Genomic DNA, 17,474 nt, shown 5'->3' on the forward strand with positions numbered 1-17,474 from the left:
AAAAATTAACTAAGTTTGTACATTGCACTTACTGATTATAAAAGTATGTATTTTAAGTGAAAAGTTTAAATACAAAAAGTAAGAGTAAAAGAAAAGTCACACACAAATCTTCTATTTAAAGAACCAACATTAATATTGTAATATATCTTTATGTCTTTAATTAGATTTTAAAATGCTCACACTTTCTATTTAGTCTAGGAAATATTAAATAAGTATTTTGTGACTATTTGCAGTTTGACATTGTTCTATAGCAGACCTGAGTGAGTAATTAATTGAGGGAATTTGACCACAGTGTTACCAAAACTGACAAATGGCTTCTCTCTGGAACTCTGGCAATCCTTTCCACTTATTTACAGAAATACAAACCTGATCCCAGGGCCACAACCTTTTTTTTTCCCCTCTATGTTACAAATACTAGTCTTTGGAAAAATTAAGCACTATCAGAATTGATATTTTATTATAAATCCTTCTAATGATTTATCAGATATACCTTGCATACCTGGAAAGGGGCAGGGTGACTAAAATGTGACATCATAGTTGAATATGTGATCTGACTCACATTGGTGAGGGCTGGCTGGGAAGTTCACAGCAAAAGTAGGTTAGGTAGGTCTGGGTTTTGTTCTAGTGGAAGAATTATCTCGGTCTTACTCTTGGGGAAAGGATCAAGAGAAAAAGGCAAAAACAGCCCCAGGGCTGGTGCCAGATTAAACATAATAGTTAATTTGAATGGTACAGAGGACTCCAGAAGGAAGCCCATGAACAGTCATGTCAGAAAGGTCACAGAAAGGAAGCCTCCCTCACCTGCCTATCAGCTGCTCTGGCTGTGGATGGCCCTTCTCCTCCAGGGAGGCTGCACTATAGCTGTGCCTTTCTCTACTTCTGCAGAGAAACCCTGTATTTCTATATATGCTGGGAGCAGAGACTAATTTCCATTTTCTAGGAGTTCCATAGCTTTTGTCTAAACTTGTCAGCTGCTACCACAGCCATTCTAGAGCTGTATTTACCTGGTGGGCCTTTGTCACTGTGTGTTCCTGTGTCAGAGACAGACAAGCCTAATCTCACTGTGAGGCATGTTGTGGGGAATTGCACAACACAGACAGTTGCCAAAGGATGACCTAGCTAGCAATGATGATCCTCTAGTGTGGAAATGAGGGCATGCTACTTTCTAGGTCTCATTACAAATTCCCAAGATGCCACTGCTTCTCTTTTAATACCTGAAAGTGACCTTAACTTAAAAGTGTTCCACACAGAAAACTTGCCACCTAGAGGCTGTAAAGGTGTAACTGATCTCTGCCTCCCCCCCTTCCCCTCCCTCCTTTAGCTTAGCCTAAGACCTACAGTGGCAGAGCTACAAGCCCGAAGGATCCTGCGGTTTAATGAGTATGTAGAAGTGACCGATTCTCCCGACTATGACCGCCGAGCAGACAAGCCCTGGGCCAGGTTGACACCTGCAGACAAGGTAAGAATTTCAGTGACATTTTTGTGCTTACAAAACCTGCATACTCATCCTCCACTCACCCATCCAATCATCTTTCTCCCTCTGAACATCTGAACGCTCAAGTGGCCATGTGGAGTAATAGCAGTACAGTTCTTTCAACTGTGTCTCAGAGAAATTGTCTTCAGTTGCCATGTAAACAGTCCTTATTTAAGCATAGATGAGGAGGGTTTCCTCACAGCAGTAGTCAGTCTTAATTATCAGGTTGTCTTTATTACAAAAGACCTAGGAGATCATAAAGCATGCACACAGGGCTGGGTTTTCAGGCATTTCTAGAGGCAACTAGATATGGAAGTCTCTGATCTAACAAGTGAATAAATCCTTTGAGAAATTCATAATATTTATTAGGCAGTGCTGAAAGGTAGGAGTTAAGGCCTAGTTGGAGGCAAGAGTTCGACCTGGGGAATGTCTTTGGGAGTTACTTCTTGTGGCAGCCTTGTCTGATGTTCGCTTTGTTGCTCTCTGGCCACTGTATCATGAGCTTCATTTCTCCACTACACCATTCCCTTCATGGTGGGCTGACAGCTCTGAAGCTGTGAGCAAAAATAAATCTTCCCATACCCAAAGATTAATACCAACTATTTCTTTTTAAACTTTTTTTTTACACTAGGAGCTTACAAGTATTTCCAACAGTAAGTTCATAAATTTTTACTCTCAGCAAAATCTGACTTTCAATAAATACATGTCATACCTGTAACTAGGCACTTAATGACTCTGTGTAGTATTGTTGTGGTTTTTCCTCCCAGCCCTAAGCTCCCGGAATAAAGACTTATGAGACTCAAAACATACTTACAAATACCTTGGCCATATAGCTAGGTTTCATCCCTGACTAACTAATAACTTAAAATAACACATTTGTTCTAATCTTAGTTCTGCCAACTGGCTGGTTACCTCTGCTCAGGTACCATGCATCTGTCCTCCTTCATCTTCCCAGGCAAATCCCCTGCACCTGGCTCTTTCCCAGAATCTTTTCTGCCTGCCGAATATCTCATCTTCTATTTTACCTATACTATAGGCTATAGGTTTTTTTTAATTGACAGGCAATGCATCCATACAATGTGCAAGAAATTCTTTCAACATATAGAGACACTTGTGTCTTGGTTGCCATGACTCCAATGTGGAGCTTACCTGGGCTGCCCACAGAAGTACTTACATATGATGTCTTCAGTGTAAGTGATCAGACATCCTCCCTGAGAGGCTTGCTTCCCTCTGTGCAGGTATATGTCCCAAGAGAGACCAGAAAAAAACTACGTGGCCCTTTCCAATCAGCTCTGGAAGTCACTTGGCTGTATGTCCACTTCATTCTGTTAGTTCCAGGCAAGTCATAAAGCCAATTCAGAACCAAGGAGAAGGGAGTAGATATCTCTACCTCTTGATAGGGGAGTAGTAAGGTCATATTGTATAGACTGAAAGTGTTATTTATCCTTCTTAGAAAAGTATGATTTGCCACATCCATTACCAGCCACCTGATTATTCAAATGCTAACCTTTAGATGGGCCAGATAAACAGTGAAACCTACAGATTGCAAAAAGTACAAGAGTGACAGTCCAAATGACTACCGCCCTCATATGTAAACTCAATTTGCCATTCCCTGTAAAGGCAGAGCTCATCTGTCTCCAGCTATAATGGGCAGAGATTTCTTTTTTTAAAGAACATCTGAACTGAGACTAAGATAGACTTCAGTCTTGGGCTTATTAGCTGCAGTGTACTGGGCCTGGTCAGGTTTTCTTCTTCAAGTATGGTTTCTGTTTTGGAGTGTTCTGAAGACATAGACTTCTCACATCTCCCTTGACCATAGCCAGAGCACCGGCGCCCCAACATGGAGCCAGAGTCCATCCTGACTTACAGGGGAGGTTCGCCTTCTCCCTCAGAAATCTCACACATTATCCTGAGGTGATTTAAAGTCAAAAGGATGACATTTTTAGGGCTGTGCTTTTATTGTGTTTGTGTTCTCTAGGGAGCAAAAGTGTGTTTTCTAAAAGTAAGAGTTTATTTTAGACAGAAAAAAGTGTGTACTTTTAAAGGTAGAAAGTAGAAAATAAAAAAATGCAAAAATTGACCATGTTTACATTCAGTATGTTTTGTACATGCAAGTGTTCTGTTTATGTGTAGTATGTTTTATATATGCAAGCAGTGTGTGTTTCTTGTCAAATAGCTGAATACCCAGAAATCACAAACAGTAAAAATCAACAGTGTAATTCAGATAAATGCATAGCATTTTTATGAATGTCTAAAAATACTGTTCTCTAGGTAACACTGAGAAAAATTAAATCATTTCCCATGATTGTAAAAATAGGTGTATACAGGGGCTATGTAGCTGGTTCTATAGGGAGTGTGCTGCTCAATAAGCATAAAAACCACAGTTCGGATCCTAGGACCCCATGTAAGAAAGCTAACTGTGCTCATCATACATATGTGTAACCCTAGCAGAGGTAGCTGGATCCCTGGGATGCTAAGCACACAGTCAAGCTGAAACAGTGAGCTCCAGGCTCATTGAGATATCATATCTCAAGAAATAATGCAGAGGTGATCGAGGAAGGCCTTCATATGTCAACTTCAGGCTTCCGTACATGCCCAATGAGTGTGCACACACACATGCACATGTGCACACACACACACACACACTCACACACACACACACACACTCACACACACACACGTACACACATAAGTACGTATAAAGAAATATGGCCCACATGCTAAAAGCATTTTATTTAAGGGTGAAAATTGTATGCTACTTGTCATTGTAGCAAAAAGAAAAAAAATGGTTGTTATTACTTTTACCTTAAAATACTTCATAACACTTATTGGTCAGAGTCTAAATAATATATTTGATTCATTAAGTTAATTGCTCTAAAATTCATTACGTATGATTTAACTGTTGTGTTAAGAATTAGGTTAGGAGGCCAATGAGATGGTTCAATGGGTAACTTAATTTGCTACCAACTCTGACAACCTGAGTTTGGTCCCTGGAAAACACATAATTAAAGGAAGTTTCTCTCTAGCTTCTACATGCATCTCACGGCACATGCAGTGCTCTACACAAACACGCAGACAGGCTCACATACACAAAAATAGATAAATGTAGCTTAAAATTAGTTTTATTTTTTAAGTATTGATCTCTGCAACCCACTTGAGTGGCTGGACATGGTGGTGCATGCCTTTAATCCCAGTACACAGGAGGCAGAGACAGGCAGGCAGATCTGACAGGCACATCTCTGTGAGTCTGAGGCCAGCCTGATCTACAAAGAGAGTTCCAGGACAGCCAAGGCTGTTACACAGAGAAACCTTGTCTTGAAACCACACACACACAAACGGACACACACACACAAATCTCTTGAAAATAAAAATTACTGAAGGCTCATATTACTTTTTAAAGAAAAATAAATTCAAATATTATTTAGATACTCAAAGTAATTTCACTCAGTGGTTACCCAAGTTGGATTAAAATTTAAAATACTTATGAGACTTTCAGTCTAAAATTTTCTAGTAAAGCAGAATACATATTATTTTTTGATGATACATAGATCTGCCTCATTTATTAAAACTCAATGCTATCTTAGGTACAGGGGACATGAAGATGAATAGAGCCTTTCCAGAAATGCATTGACTAGCCAGTCCTGGGAGGAGTGTGATGTTAATTCTCTGTGGAATGTCAGTAGTTGCTCATGGGGTGCACACTTCACTCCCCATGACACTGAGCTTAATGAGTCAGTGAGCAGTCCACTCTCTGTCTGATAACAGCATTTTAGCAAAGAAATAAACAAAAGATAGCACACGGAAATTCTAGCTAATTCTTCATTCACAACCCATGCTGGAATGTTTGAGAAGGCTGCAAGAACATATTTTCAACAAATTGCCTGTTGCTTCTTGCCAAGAAGTGCCCCCAAACTGAGGAGCACTGATTAGATTAAGAATGCATGTGGCTACTCACCACTAGCCAACCTTAAACCTAGGCTTAGTCATTTTTATGTGCTGGGTTTAATTCCCATGATAGCAAACACCACTGGGCATATTGTCTCAGTGCAACTCCCTGCCATTTGGGGTTGGTGCTGCATCTGAGTTTCAGCTGCTTTCCCATAGGTAGTCCAATCCAGCACCACCGGCTCCAATCCCATGGTATTGTGTGTATGTAGGACTTGCAGATTTATGGGTAGACCCCCCATCCTAATCACTTAATGAATGTTTGGTATCCAGTTGGTCACTGATTCTCTGGGCCTGTGTTTCATCTTAGAATATCATGTAGATTTTCAACTGCCTTGTAAGAAAGCAGCCCAAAGCTGCTGGCTTAAATCAGGGATGTATAGCACTCACAACTTTGTAGGTAAAAATTCTGGAGCACATCAGTCCAGAGGTTTGGTTCAAGCCCCCATGGCACTGGAGAGATGCCAGGCCTCGAGAACCCACTTCCAAAGTCATTTCTTGATGGATGTGTCTCTGCCCTCCTGCTCCCTGTCTGCATGACATCTCATCCTCTGAAGTCTCTCTTAGTATTGGGAAATTCTCAGCCTCCACCTTGCTCAGGTCAGTCCAGTGTTTCATGTGGCAGCTGGCTTCTAAGAAGCAAATGTTGCTGGGCCAGGAACAGACACAGCCTAGGCTGATGTGGTGACAGCGGCACAGGGATTCTGCCATGGTCCCTGTTGAAAGCAGTGACAGGGCTCACCCGGAGTCCATGCTGAAGAGGCAGGCAGTAGACCTTAGGAAGGCCGTGTTGTGGTGACATTGTAGAGCAGTGACGGGACTCATCTGGAGTCCATGCTGAGGAAGCAGACAGCACACCTGAGGAAGGCAGTGATCTGGTGACCCTTCAGAGGAGATGGGCTGTGCCCATGAATGTGTGACTGGTTCTGCGGGGAGCAGTGGGTGTGTGCTGGGGAGATGGGGACTAGAAAGCCATAGTTCTTTTTAAAGATTTTTAATTAATTTTTTCTTCACAATTTATTCATTATATATCCCAATTGAAGCCCTCTCCATCAACTCCCCCAGTCCCACCCTCCCTCCCTATTCCCCTCATCCCCTTCCCCTAGCGCACTGAAAGGGGGAGTTGTCCACTATTGCCGTCTGCCTGTGGAAAGCTGTAAGTTTATTGTGTGGAGTGGGGCACAGCTTATAAACTCCATAGCCAAGCTGTTTCTCTTTGAATGCTTTTCCTGGATTCTGCTGTATTCTTCAACTGACAGCAAGCTCACTATCACCAGTAAATCCTTCATCTTGTTTGTATTCAGCTCTCCTTCATCAGCGTCCTCTTGCATCACAGTGAATTGCTCAGGAGGCAGAGGGAGGCAGATCTCTATGAGTTTGAGGCTAGTCTGATCTACAAAGTGAGCCCAGGACAGCCAGGGCTCTGTTACACAGAGAAACCCTGTCTCAAAAAAACCAAAAAGAAAAAAGAAAAAAAAAAAAAAAAAAACAACCTAAAGCATATTAGTAGAAAAAGTTTTATTTCAGTTCGTATATAAAAGCTTAAGTAATCACAAGCTAGAGTGTCTGGTGGGGATATGGAATGGTTGGGCCACTTACCTCATGAGTCAAGAGAGCAAAGAGAAGATAGACAGATCATAGTCCAATAATCTCCTCAGAGGCATGCCCTCAGTGACCTAAAGACATATAAGACCCTACCTCTTATGTGTTCACAGTACTTCTAATAATGCCTCCATGGACTTTGGGCCTTACCACATGGCCCTTCGGGTCACACTCACCCCAGCTATACTAGTAGGAATGCTGAAGCTTAAGGGGAAAGTTACTCCATAAGTGTCATGATGCCATGGAGCATTAATGCTAGCATCCTTATCTTCCTCGGCCAGTTTAGGTGCCTCCCACAGCCTCTGCTGAAAGTTTTGCATGGAGAAGAAATTCTAAATGAACACAGACATGGAATTCTCTGCCCTTTTCACATGCAAACACTTCTTTCCAAGGAGGAACTTTTTCTAGATCTTCATTTGAGCGACTGTCTGGTTCCTGTCTCCGGTGCCAGTTGCTACTGTGACCAAAACCAAGCATCCACATTGTTGTGACTGGTGAAACACATGGCATAACTGTGTCATAGGGGACTCTGGCCTACAAACATGTCTTTGCCTTAGCACTTCCAAAAGTTAGAGTTAGTAATAAGAATTCTGAGCACTGTTCACTGTCCCGAGGCTCCTCCCCCCCCCACTCCCAAAGAGACTTCCAGGCCTAAAGAGTATATCTGGGTGGAGGAGACAGTCTGTGACAACAGGGTTTAATTATCCCATTAAAATATTTTTGGAAGGGAAGTAGAATGTTAGTTAATGATGAGAGCCACAAAGGGTCTTGGGGCTTTGTTCTCTTTTCCCTTTTCCAAAGTTCATTGACTTTCAACCACCAAGTAGATTCCCCTCTCTCGGAAGGCACTCCCTGTGGTTTATATTGACATTTGATATTTAGCTGAAGTCAGTCCCTTTAACATAGATGTCATAAGGATATTTTATTTCTACTTTTCCTTTTATATGAGGGAAAACATTCTTTGCATAATATTTACAATATTCTGTGTTTTGCCTGAACAGTGCAATCTACACAGAGCTTACAAAGATTGAGGTTTTTTTTAGTACTTTTTATGAGTGAGATATTCTCTGTAGAAAAATAGGAAATAAAAATAAGGCAGAAATTTGAACTAATCCCATGTATAATCCTGCCTCTGTCTGTATACAGAACAGCCAAAGTTAGCATTGGAGGGGCGTCTCCGCTTTCCAGTCTGCATAAGCGTCTTCTTGTTGTGCATGGCATGGATTATGTGTTCTTTAAATAAGGCCTTCTATTTGATGTTTCTGTGAGTGGCTTTAAATGCTGGGCTGAATTTTCAGCCCTGTTTGTCTAAACTTTCAGCATGAAAAAATAAATAGCAACTGCCTTCTCGCATCCCTGCGGCAGTGAGTCAAAGCTATGTTGCTGTGGGCGGGCAGGCTTCAATGTAAAACTTTCCTAAGAACAGACTATGGGTTCTCTGAAAAAACCCCATGCCTTCCATCTGCGGTGGTCATCAGATGGGGGGGACATTGCTGTATGACCCAACAGTGAGTCTGGTGAAGACCTTATTGCCTCCCCCCACACCAAAGACCCTCTAAGGGAGGTTGCCCTAGCTTTAATTTGGCTTTCAGCTGAATATCCCTCCTTTGAAATGCAAAACCAAACGTGGTTATGACTGAGGAGTATTTCCAGAATTTGTGCTATTTGCAAGTACATAATGAGATGAGATAGCTGAAGAATGAGGACTGTGTCTACACACAAAATTCATTTATGGGGCCCAGAGTCTAGCTTAGTGGTAGAGTGCTTTCCTGGTAGGGATGAGGTCTGGGTTCAATCCCCACCACTGCATAAAAAGAATGCATTCATGGGCATACACATGAAGGCCATTTTACACGTTTGTACCATACCTCTGCTTTGCAACTGTCACATGTGGTCAGGCATGGAATGTTTCCACTGGGGCTCACATGGGGCTCAGAAAGCCTCAGATTTTGAAGAGTTCTGATTTTTCCAAGTTTTATATCAGGAGTGCTCAGACTGTAACATGTTTCATTTATTAAACCTTAATCTGGGATAAATTAGTGATTCTTTTCTCTTTCCCAAAATATTACGTCATAGAAGAATATCTGCCTGGCAGATATTGTGTAGGTTGGGAAAATATGCAACCTAAATTCTGCTTCATTTTCTCCTGTTTAGGCAGCAATAAGAAAAGAACTAAATGAATTTAAAAGCACAGAAATGGAAGTTCATGAAGAGAGTCGTCAGTTTACCAGGTAGGTAGACAAGATTTAGTTTTGCATGTTTAGAATACTCAACATAGTCAATTTCATGTCAGGTGTACTGCGACACCGTTTGATTTTTTTTTTTTTTAACGTGGTTTAGCAGGAAATCATCTACTGTTTCTGCTTACCTCACCTTTGTCTGTCTTTGCTTTTACGGGTAACCTAGAGTCCTGGTGGCAGATTGAAAGATACAGCAGGATCCGATTATAAATGTCTAGACTTTTCTGATTGGTTCAGTTATGTCTTTTAAGAACACCCAAACTAACCATGCTAAATAAAGTTTTCCAGGGCTGGAGAGATAGATGACTCTTCTAACAGACCCAGGTTCAATTCCCAGCACCCACATAGCATCTCACAACTGTCTATAACTCCTGTTCCAGGGACTTCAACATTCTCACACAGACATAAATGCAGGCAAAATGACAATGCACATACAACAAAAATAAATAAATTATTTTTAAAATTTCTCAAATGAGGTGTTTTTGTCTTTACCTTTCAGTGAAGTCTGAATCATTCTGAAGGGCTACATTAAGGCTCTCTTTTTTTGTTTCTTTTTGGGCCAATGAGCAAGTATTGTAATCTTCTGCTCTTAAGCCGAGGCCTGAAGTTCTGTGCTCTGAACAGATGCTGGTGGAGAGGCAGGATGGGGATGTGTGTTATTTCAGGGTCACAGGACAATACTCAGGCTAGAAACTGAGTTTTCAGAAGCTAGAACGTCCAGTGGAAATCAAGCTTTGATTGGCTCCTGAAGTCATCCCCTGTGAGGTCAGACAACTCTCTGAGGTACTCAACCAGTAAAGAAAGAAGCCTGACTTTAACTCACAATCTCAGAGACTCCAGGGCATGTCTGACTGGCTCTGCTGCTTCAGGACCTATGCCAGGCTTCACATCATGGTGGCCACACATCGGAACACCACTCACCAGCACTGTGCCCAGGAATGAGAATAAGGAAGAGACGTGGGACGTGGGCCCCATCCTCACAGGCGTGCCCCAACAACTGCAAGCTCTCATGCCACGCCCACCCCTGAACTCCACAGCACTCCCAGTAGAGCCAAGCTGAGGACCAAGACTTTAGCACATGGGCACCCGAGATCCAAATTTCAACAACCGTAATGCTATGATTTTTCTCCCCATTACCCTTGGTTTTGCCAATGACAGGAACTAGCGAGGAACTAATGTTCCTGTGGTCTGGTACCACATGTAACTGCTGTTCTCTTTACATCTCATCCATGTATGAGCTTTGCTTCATATAACAGGCATATTCCTAAAATTTTGCACAGAAATTAAGTTTTTAGAATCCAGATTGAGGGGCTGCGGTGATGACTTTGTGGGTAAGAGGACTTTCCACACAACCATGAGGATCTGAGTTTGGATCTCCAGCACATATCTAAATAGCCTGGCATGGCCACAGCAGCCTATAACCACAGTACTGTGGGAACAGAGACATGGAGGTCTCTGGGGCTCGCTGGCTGCCAGCCTTTCAGGGAGGTGTGGGACAGGGGGATACAGACTTGAGATCCAGGTTGAGCAAGAAATCCCATCTGCTTACATACTTGCACACACATATGCACAAACTCATATAAACCTACAGACAGACAAACACAGAGAGAGGGGAGAGGGAAGAGAGAGAGCAGGAGAGAGAGAGAGAGAGAATTGAATGATTGAAAATTCCAGAACAAATGGATGTATGAAGAAGACAAGGTTCTCTGTCTTTCTGAACACAAACACTGATGCAATGCCCTAATCTAGAAATAGCCTCAGTAGGACAGCCAAATCCTGTGCTCCTAGCCCTTCAGTGACTCCTAGAGGTCAGGATGCTGTTCTACCTAGGGCACATTGTCACAAGGCAAAGGAAATGGAGGTGAAACTTCATTTTTTCATAGCAGGTACCTTCTGTGAAGTGTTCTGTAGACACTGATCACGTAAGACGGTCTAGTGTGGCAGAGACTTCACCTTAGCATGGTTCTTCTTACTTCCTTGTTTGTTTGCCAACATATGTCCTGAATGGATCAGTGTTCTCTCCCTGAGGGCTTTCTGATGGTAAAGGGCTTTCTTGGCCCTTTACTATGCCAGACTGGTACCCTCTCTGTTACAGCTGGAAAAGTTCACGTTAACACATGACACCTGATGTTATGCTTGTTTAGGAAAACTGATCTTAAAAAGGAGACAAGATAGTTATGGTGACACAGAACTGGCTGGGGAAATAAATGGCATGTGTTTGTGTGGCTGAGTCTTGACCCCTAAGCTCCACTCATCCCACCTAGCCATTCAAATCACTTTTACTTCTGCATAGCTTTCCTATAAATCGTTAAGATCTGTTAACCTTTTTCCATTTGATAGCATGAAGTGAGAATAAATTACAGCAGAAAATAAGCAAGAAAAAAAACCCATGCATTTTGTAAAAGTTCTAATTCTCTGAGATGTATTTAAAAGATCTCCTTTCTGTTGCGTTCTTTTAGGAAATTCACTAAAACTAATCATAGGGACATGTCAGAAGCATTTATTTTTATGTTTTTATATGCGCAATGATGCAATTTAAAAGCTTATCAATAAAACAAAGCCCCTCCTTTACTCCTTTCCCACCCTCATCTTTATTCTCCCAGGTAAGTGCTAGTTAAAGGTGGAGGTATGTACTTCTAGGCATTTTTTTCCTGTGCAGTTCCAAACTCATCCATATATAATGTATGTGTATGTATAGACAGCCCAGATACATTCTCTCACTCACACACAACATGTGGAAAGGCAGTGCTTCCTGTTGTAAAGATGGAGCTGGTTTCCGCCTTCCACCTTCCCGATGGTGAGTGCTCTCTGTCACGAACAACTCCACATTTGGCTAAGGCCGAGGATCTGGCTTGCTTCCATGTATGTGGACCTATCTGCATTGCCCCCGTGGCACGCCTGGGTTGGCTACCCAGAGGCTATTTAAGCTGTGGGCTGGCTTTCCCCGGGGTCCGAGGATTGTTCAATGTTCCTGAATAAACTGCATTGAAAAAAAAAAGGAAAAAAAAATGTTAAAATAAATAAATAAATAAATAAATAAATTATTAAAAAAAAAAAGATTTTTGTAATGTATTGATCAACACCCTTTAAACTATTATTCCAATAAGGAAAAATTAAATATTCATAACAGCAAAATAAACATGCCTTGCTCAAGTTTTAAGGCTTGGCACTAAAGCAAATGTCTACTACTATTTTTCCATTAATTTATGTGACATCATTAGAGTTGCATTCCAGCGGGGAAGTACTTTTGGCTTTGGAGATATAAAAATCATGCTTGATCTTCATCCTGGTGTCAGTGTTTCTTTTAAGAGGAAAAAGTTTTGATAAACACTACTGTCTCTAGTCAAAATAATATGAAAATGTGGCCATGAATTTCTCTTAGGAAACTGCTCATGTAAAAGACTGCGGCATTCTGGACACCCGCCCACTCATGGGCATAAACGCTCTGAGTCCTCACCCATCCCTTTAAAAGCAGCCTAGGCACATGGCAGCAGTTCTTTCTTCTAGTTAGTGCCAGACTTCGTCCCCTGCACCATGTAAGCCTTCCTATCAGATCCTAAGCCTCTGAGGCCTGTACAAATTGAAGGTAGGTTATACTGAAGAGAGCTCTGTGCCCTGTTCATCCAGAGACTCAGGCACAGCGATTGAGACCTCTCTCTGGGAACCTGGGAAGAATTGTGTCCATTTGTAGCCTCCTTTGTCTCCAGTTATTTGCAAACATCACTTATCTCTGGGGAAGAGAGCTGGGAGCTGGGGTAGACACAGGAGACTTTCTGCCACTGACCCTTTCAAACTCTTTGCATTTTTGAGACGGGAGAATGTCCTGTCTAATCAACAACAGATATTTAGAAAAAAAAAAAAAAAACACTGAAGGAATCCAACTCCTTAGACCCTGTTTCAATAAATAAAGATTCCAGCCTGGCGATTTATTTTGAATTACGTGCAGGCACTGATATCGGGAGTACTTTTAGCACAGCAGGAAGACACTTCTTTGGCCTCCATCGCAGAGAGTCTTTTGTTGTGTGTGTTATGATAAATTGTGTTGATCTGTAATATCCCTGGTTGCTCCCAGCATTTTCCAGAGAGCTTTTTGGAATTGAAACCCAGGTTAGGACCTTGCAACAAGGATGAGGACAAGAATTTAGCCTGGGGCCTGATAAGAGACCAAGCTGTAACCTGCATTCCTTGGCATATTAGCTGCAGTCTGTATTCTCCCCCTTTGTTGCCCACTCAGCCTCCTGCTTGAAACCCAAAAGTGAACCTGCTTGAACAGTGGTCTGTGTGCTGATTATGTAGTCATTACGTTCTCAAAAGACACCACCATGACAAACAGAATCTACTTCCCTTTTAGAGACAAGTGGAGTTTCTATAATAGAAAACAGTTCTCTAAATTATGTGGCAACTTACATAAAAATTCATATTTTACTTAAAAGTAAATTTTAAAAGATTACAGTAGTAAGGCTTGGGTAACTGGAATCTTCTGGGTGGTATTCATTTTCTAATGGTCTTTTTTGGTGTGTTAATGTATATCAGATTTATAATCAAGAGAGGATGTCACTTTTTACAAAATAAGTTTAGTTTTGCACACCAACATTTTAGAGTACAGAGTAACTTCAGATATGAATAATCTTACTTGTCTGAAATGTTTGCTTATTAAAGAAGGAGTATTATCATTCTCTCATGGATCATTGAAGTGAAGTTTTTAAAGTCAAAACAGCTCTCAAGAGATTTTTTTTTTTTTTTTGTACCACAACCAGTAGACAAACAGTATATTGCCTGACTGCCTATGGTACAGTGGTATATTTAAAATTCAAGTGTCTAGGAAAAAAAAAAAAAAAACACTGGAAATGAGATCAAAAGGTCTTAAGTCTATTTTAGTTATGGAGTACTTTTTCTTTTCTAAACTTCTAAAATGCTTTTCATGTATTTTCACACTGCATATTTTATTTTGTTTGGAGGCATGTGCTTGGATCTACATAGAAAAGAAACCACTCTTTCAGTTCCTAGATGGGCGTGGCCTTTCAAAATGTGGCATTGCAGGGACTGTAGCACACCCTGTGTAGGGTCTACCACAGAAGAGGGAGAGGGCTGGAGCCTGGCACTTCCCTTTGGTAATCCATTTTCTTGTACCTGGACGGAGACATTGAGAGAGTTGTAAAATACTGCAAGTCTGCCTCAGCATTGGGAATAAGAGGAGCACAGGCAGCATGGCTGCAGTGCCCCAGGAGACAGGCAACGGTGGCTTAGGAGAGGATCTTCATTTAACACAGCTCTGTGTGGCACAGCAGTGAGACCCCTGTAAGGAAACAGGGCTTGATGGTGGGGTCACAGCTCTGTGATAGTGTTCTTGCCTCTCCTGCACAGGATCCTGAGCTTAAGCCCCAAACCCAGAAAGCATAAATAACTGAAGGATTAATTACCTAAGATCTTAATATGTATCCAACATCTTAATATGTATCCAACATTTAAGCACACAGACAGAATATTTCGCATGTGTGAGCAGTCTTATTTTTCTACTATCTGAATGAGTTCATAGGAGTATGAGTAAGCTTTTAGGAATGGAGTTTGGGAAGAACTTCCTTTGGTAAATAAATATTCTTCTTTCAATTCCATGACTATAAGAAACAGTCCTGTTTCGATCCCTCACATAATAGGAAACTAAAAATTATGCATTCTAGCTTTTTTTAAAAAAAGATGTCAATAATTTCATAATCAGACACATCTTAAACAGAGGATGGAGGAAAAGCATGTGTCCTTAGGGCAGAGTGAGTCTGTTTATTGTTTCACTGACTTGATGCCTATAACCAAAACTGTCATTCTATCAGATAGGTGAAGTTCTTGGGAAATAAAGCTAAACACTCAGGAAAAACTACATTTGCTGTTCCTCTCACCATAAAATTCCACAGCCAAACTTGAATAGAGAAAGCCTAATTTTTCCTAATTTTGCAGGGTGTAAACATCTTTGACTGACTTGGATACTGTAGTGTGTTTCTTTGTTTTACCAGATCTTGTGGCTTGTCTATAAGAGAGGCTGCAGCCACAGTGCTAGCCAGCCACACCCTTCCCCAAGCCAGTCCAAGGACCTGGTGTCATGCCACAGTGCAACCCAATAGAATTCACTTTCAGCTTTTTGATGTGTAATTTTGTTTTGTTTTGTTTTTTTGAGACAGGGTTTCTCTGTGTAGCCATGGCTGTCCTGGGCTCACTTTGTAAACCATGATGGCCTTAAACTCCTAGTGATTGGCCTCCCTCTACTTCCCTGAGTGCTAGGATTACAGGTGTGCACCACACTGAGCTGTTCTGGAAAGAACCCCAGTTTTAGTTTCTCCAAACCAGCAAGAAAATGCTTAAAATTCCCTCCACACCCTCCTGTATAAACCATTTGCCCAAAAGTCTGGGTAGAAAGTAAATTCCAGCTGTTTGGCTCTCCCTGAGCTATCCTGGGCTCTGTTTCCTGGATGCAGCCAGCACAGGTGTGCTGCGCCAATGGAGGTGGGGCATCTGGACCAGCTGCTTTTTTCACTGGGAAAAGCTTAAGAATATCCATTCATGTCTGCTCTCCTAGATGCATGTGAGATAGCTTTGGTAACTGTCATATCACAGCTAGAGATGGAGGTCAGGCCTTAGGTATGCTCAACACTATGAGTCTACCCATCACTGACTTGGCCCAGGTCTGTCCTCGAAGGTAATCTGATAAGTAGGACAAAAGTGCATGGAATCTCTCTCTGGCAGGCAAGCTTCTGGATGGAACCAGAGTTCAGCCTTACCCTTACCCAGCATGGGATTCCTAGGCAATTATAAGTCCCTGCAGCTTATTATTTCAGTAGTCTGATAGCATAGATGTCTCTCTTTAAAATATCTCTTTTCCTGGATCAATGGAACTGCATAGAAGACCCAGAAATAAACCCACACACCTATGAATACTCGATATTTGACAAAGAAACCAAATCCATTCAATGGAAAAAAGACAACATCTTCAACAAATGGTGCTGGACCAACTGGATGTCTACATGTAGAAAAATGAAAATAGATCCATATTTATCACCCTGCACAAAACTAAAGTCAGAGTGGATCAAAGACCTCAATATAAAACCAGATACTCTAAATCAGTTGGAAAAAAAAGTGGGAACAGCCTAGAACTCATTGGCACAGGAGACAACTTCCTGAACAGAACACCAACAGCACAGGCTCTAAGAGCAACAATCAATAAATGGGACCTCATGAAACTGAAAAGCTTCTGTAAAGCAAAAGACACCGTCATCAAAACAAAACGACTGCCTACAGATTGGGAAAGAATCTTCACTAACCCTTTATCTGACAGAGGACTCATATCCAGTATATATAAAGAACTAAAGAAGCTGAAAAGCAGCAAACCAAGTAATCCAATTAAAAAATGGGGAACAGAGCTAAACAAAGAATTCTATGTAGAGGAACATCAAATGGCAGAGAAACACTTAAAGAAATGCTCAACCTCATTAGCCATTAGGGAAATGCAAATCAAAACAACCCTGAGATTTCACCTTACACCCATCAGAATGGCTAAGATCAAAAACTCAAGTGACAACACATGTTGGAAAGGTTGTGGTGAAAGGGGAACCCTCCTCCATTGCTGGTGGGAATGTAAACTGGCACAACCACTTTGGAAGTCAATCTGGCGCTTTCTCAGACAATTAGGAGTAGTGCTACCTCAAGACCCAAAATTTGCTCAAGTACACAACAAGGACATTTGTTCAACCATGTTTGTAGCAGCTTTATTTGTAATAGCCAGAACTTGGAAACAACCCAGATGTCCATCAACGGAGGAATGGATACAGAAATTGTGGTATTTTTACACAATGGAATATTACTCAGCAATCAAAAAGGAGGAAATCATGAAATTTGCAGACAAATGGTGGGATCTAGAAAAGATCATTCTGAGTGAAGTATCCCAGAAGGAGAAAGACAAACATGGTATATACTCGCTTATATAGACCTACAAGATATGATAAACATAATGAAATCTACACACCTAAAGAAGATAATCAAGAAAGTGGACACGGGCGAAGATGATCAATCCTCATTTAGAAAGACAAATGGGATGTGCATTGAACGTATGACAGGAGTCTACCGCAAAAGGCATCTGAAAGACTCTACCTAGCAGTGTTTCAAAGCAGACACTAAGACTCATAACCAAACCCTCGGCAGAGTGTAGGGAATCATATAGAAGAAGGGGA

At 41.5% G+C, this 17,474-nt stretch overlaps 1 protein-coding gene across 5 annotated transcripts in view; it reads left to right on the forward strand.

Moving 5' to 3' along the window:
* The window catches only part of Phactr2 (phosphatase and actin regulator 2), a 263,525-nt gene that overhangs the window by 237,227 nt on the left and 8,824 nt on the right, over nt 1-17,474 (forward strand). For all 5 annotated transcript variants that reach the window (XM_060380256.1, XM_060380257.1, XM_060380258.1 and 2 more), the window contains 2 exons: nt 1,322-1,459; nt 9,176-9,252. In XM_060380256.1, coding sequence (XP_060236239.1) covers nt 1,322-1,459; nt 9,176-9,252 — 215 coding nt within the window. The remainder of the gene's footprint in view (nt 1-1,321; nt 1,460-9,175; nt 9,253-17,474) is intronic.

Source organism: Meriones unguiculatus, chromosome 3 (genome assembly GCF_030254825.1).
Source record: "Meriones unguiculatus strain TT.TT164.6M chromosome 3, Bangor_MerUng_6.1, whole genome shotgun sequence".
NCBI lineage: Eukaryota > Metazoa > Chordata > Mammalia > Rodentia > Muridae > Meriones > Meriones unguiculatus.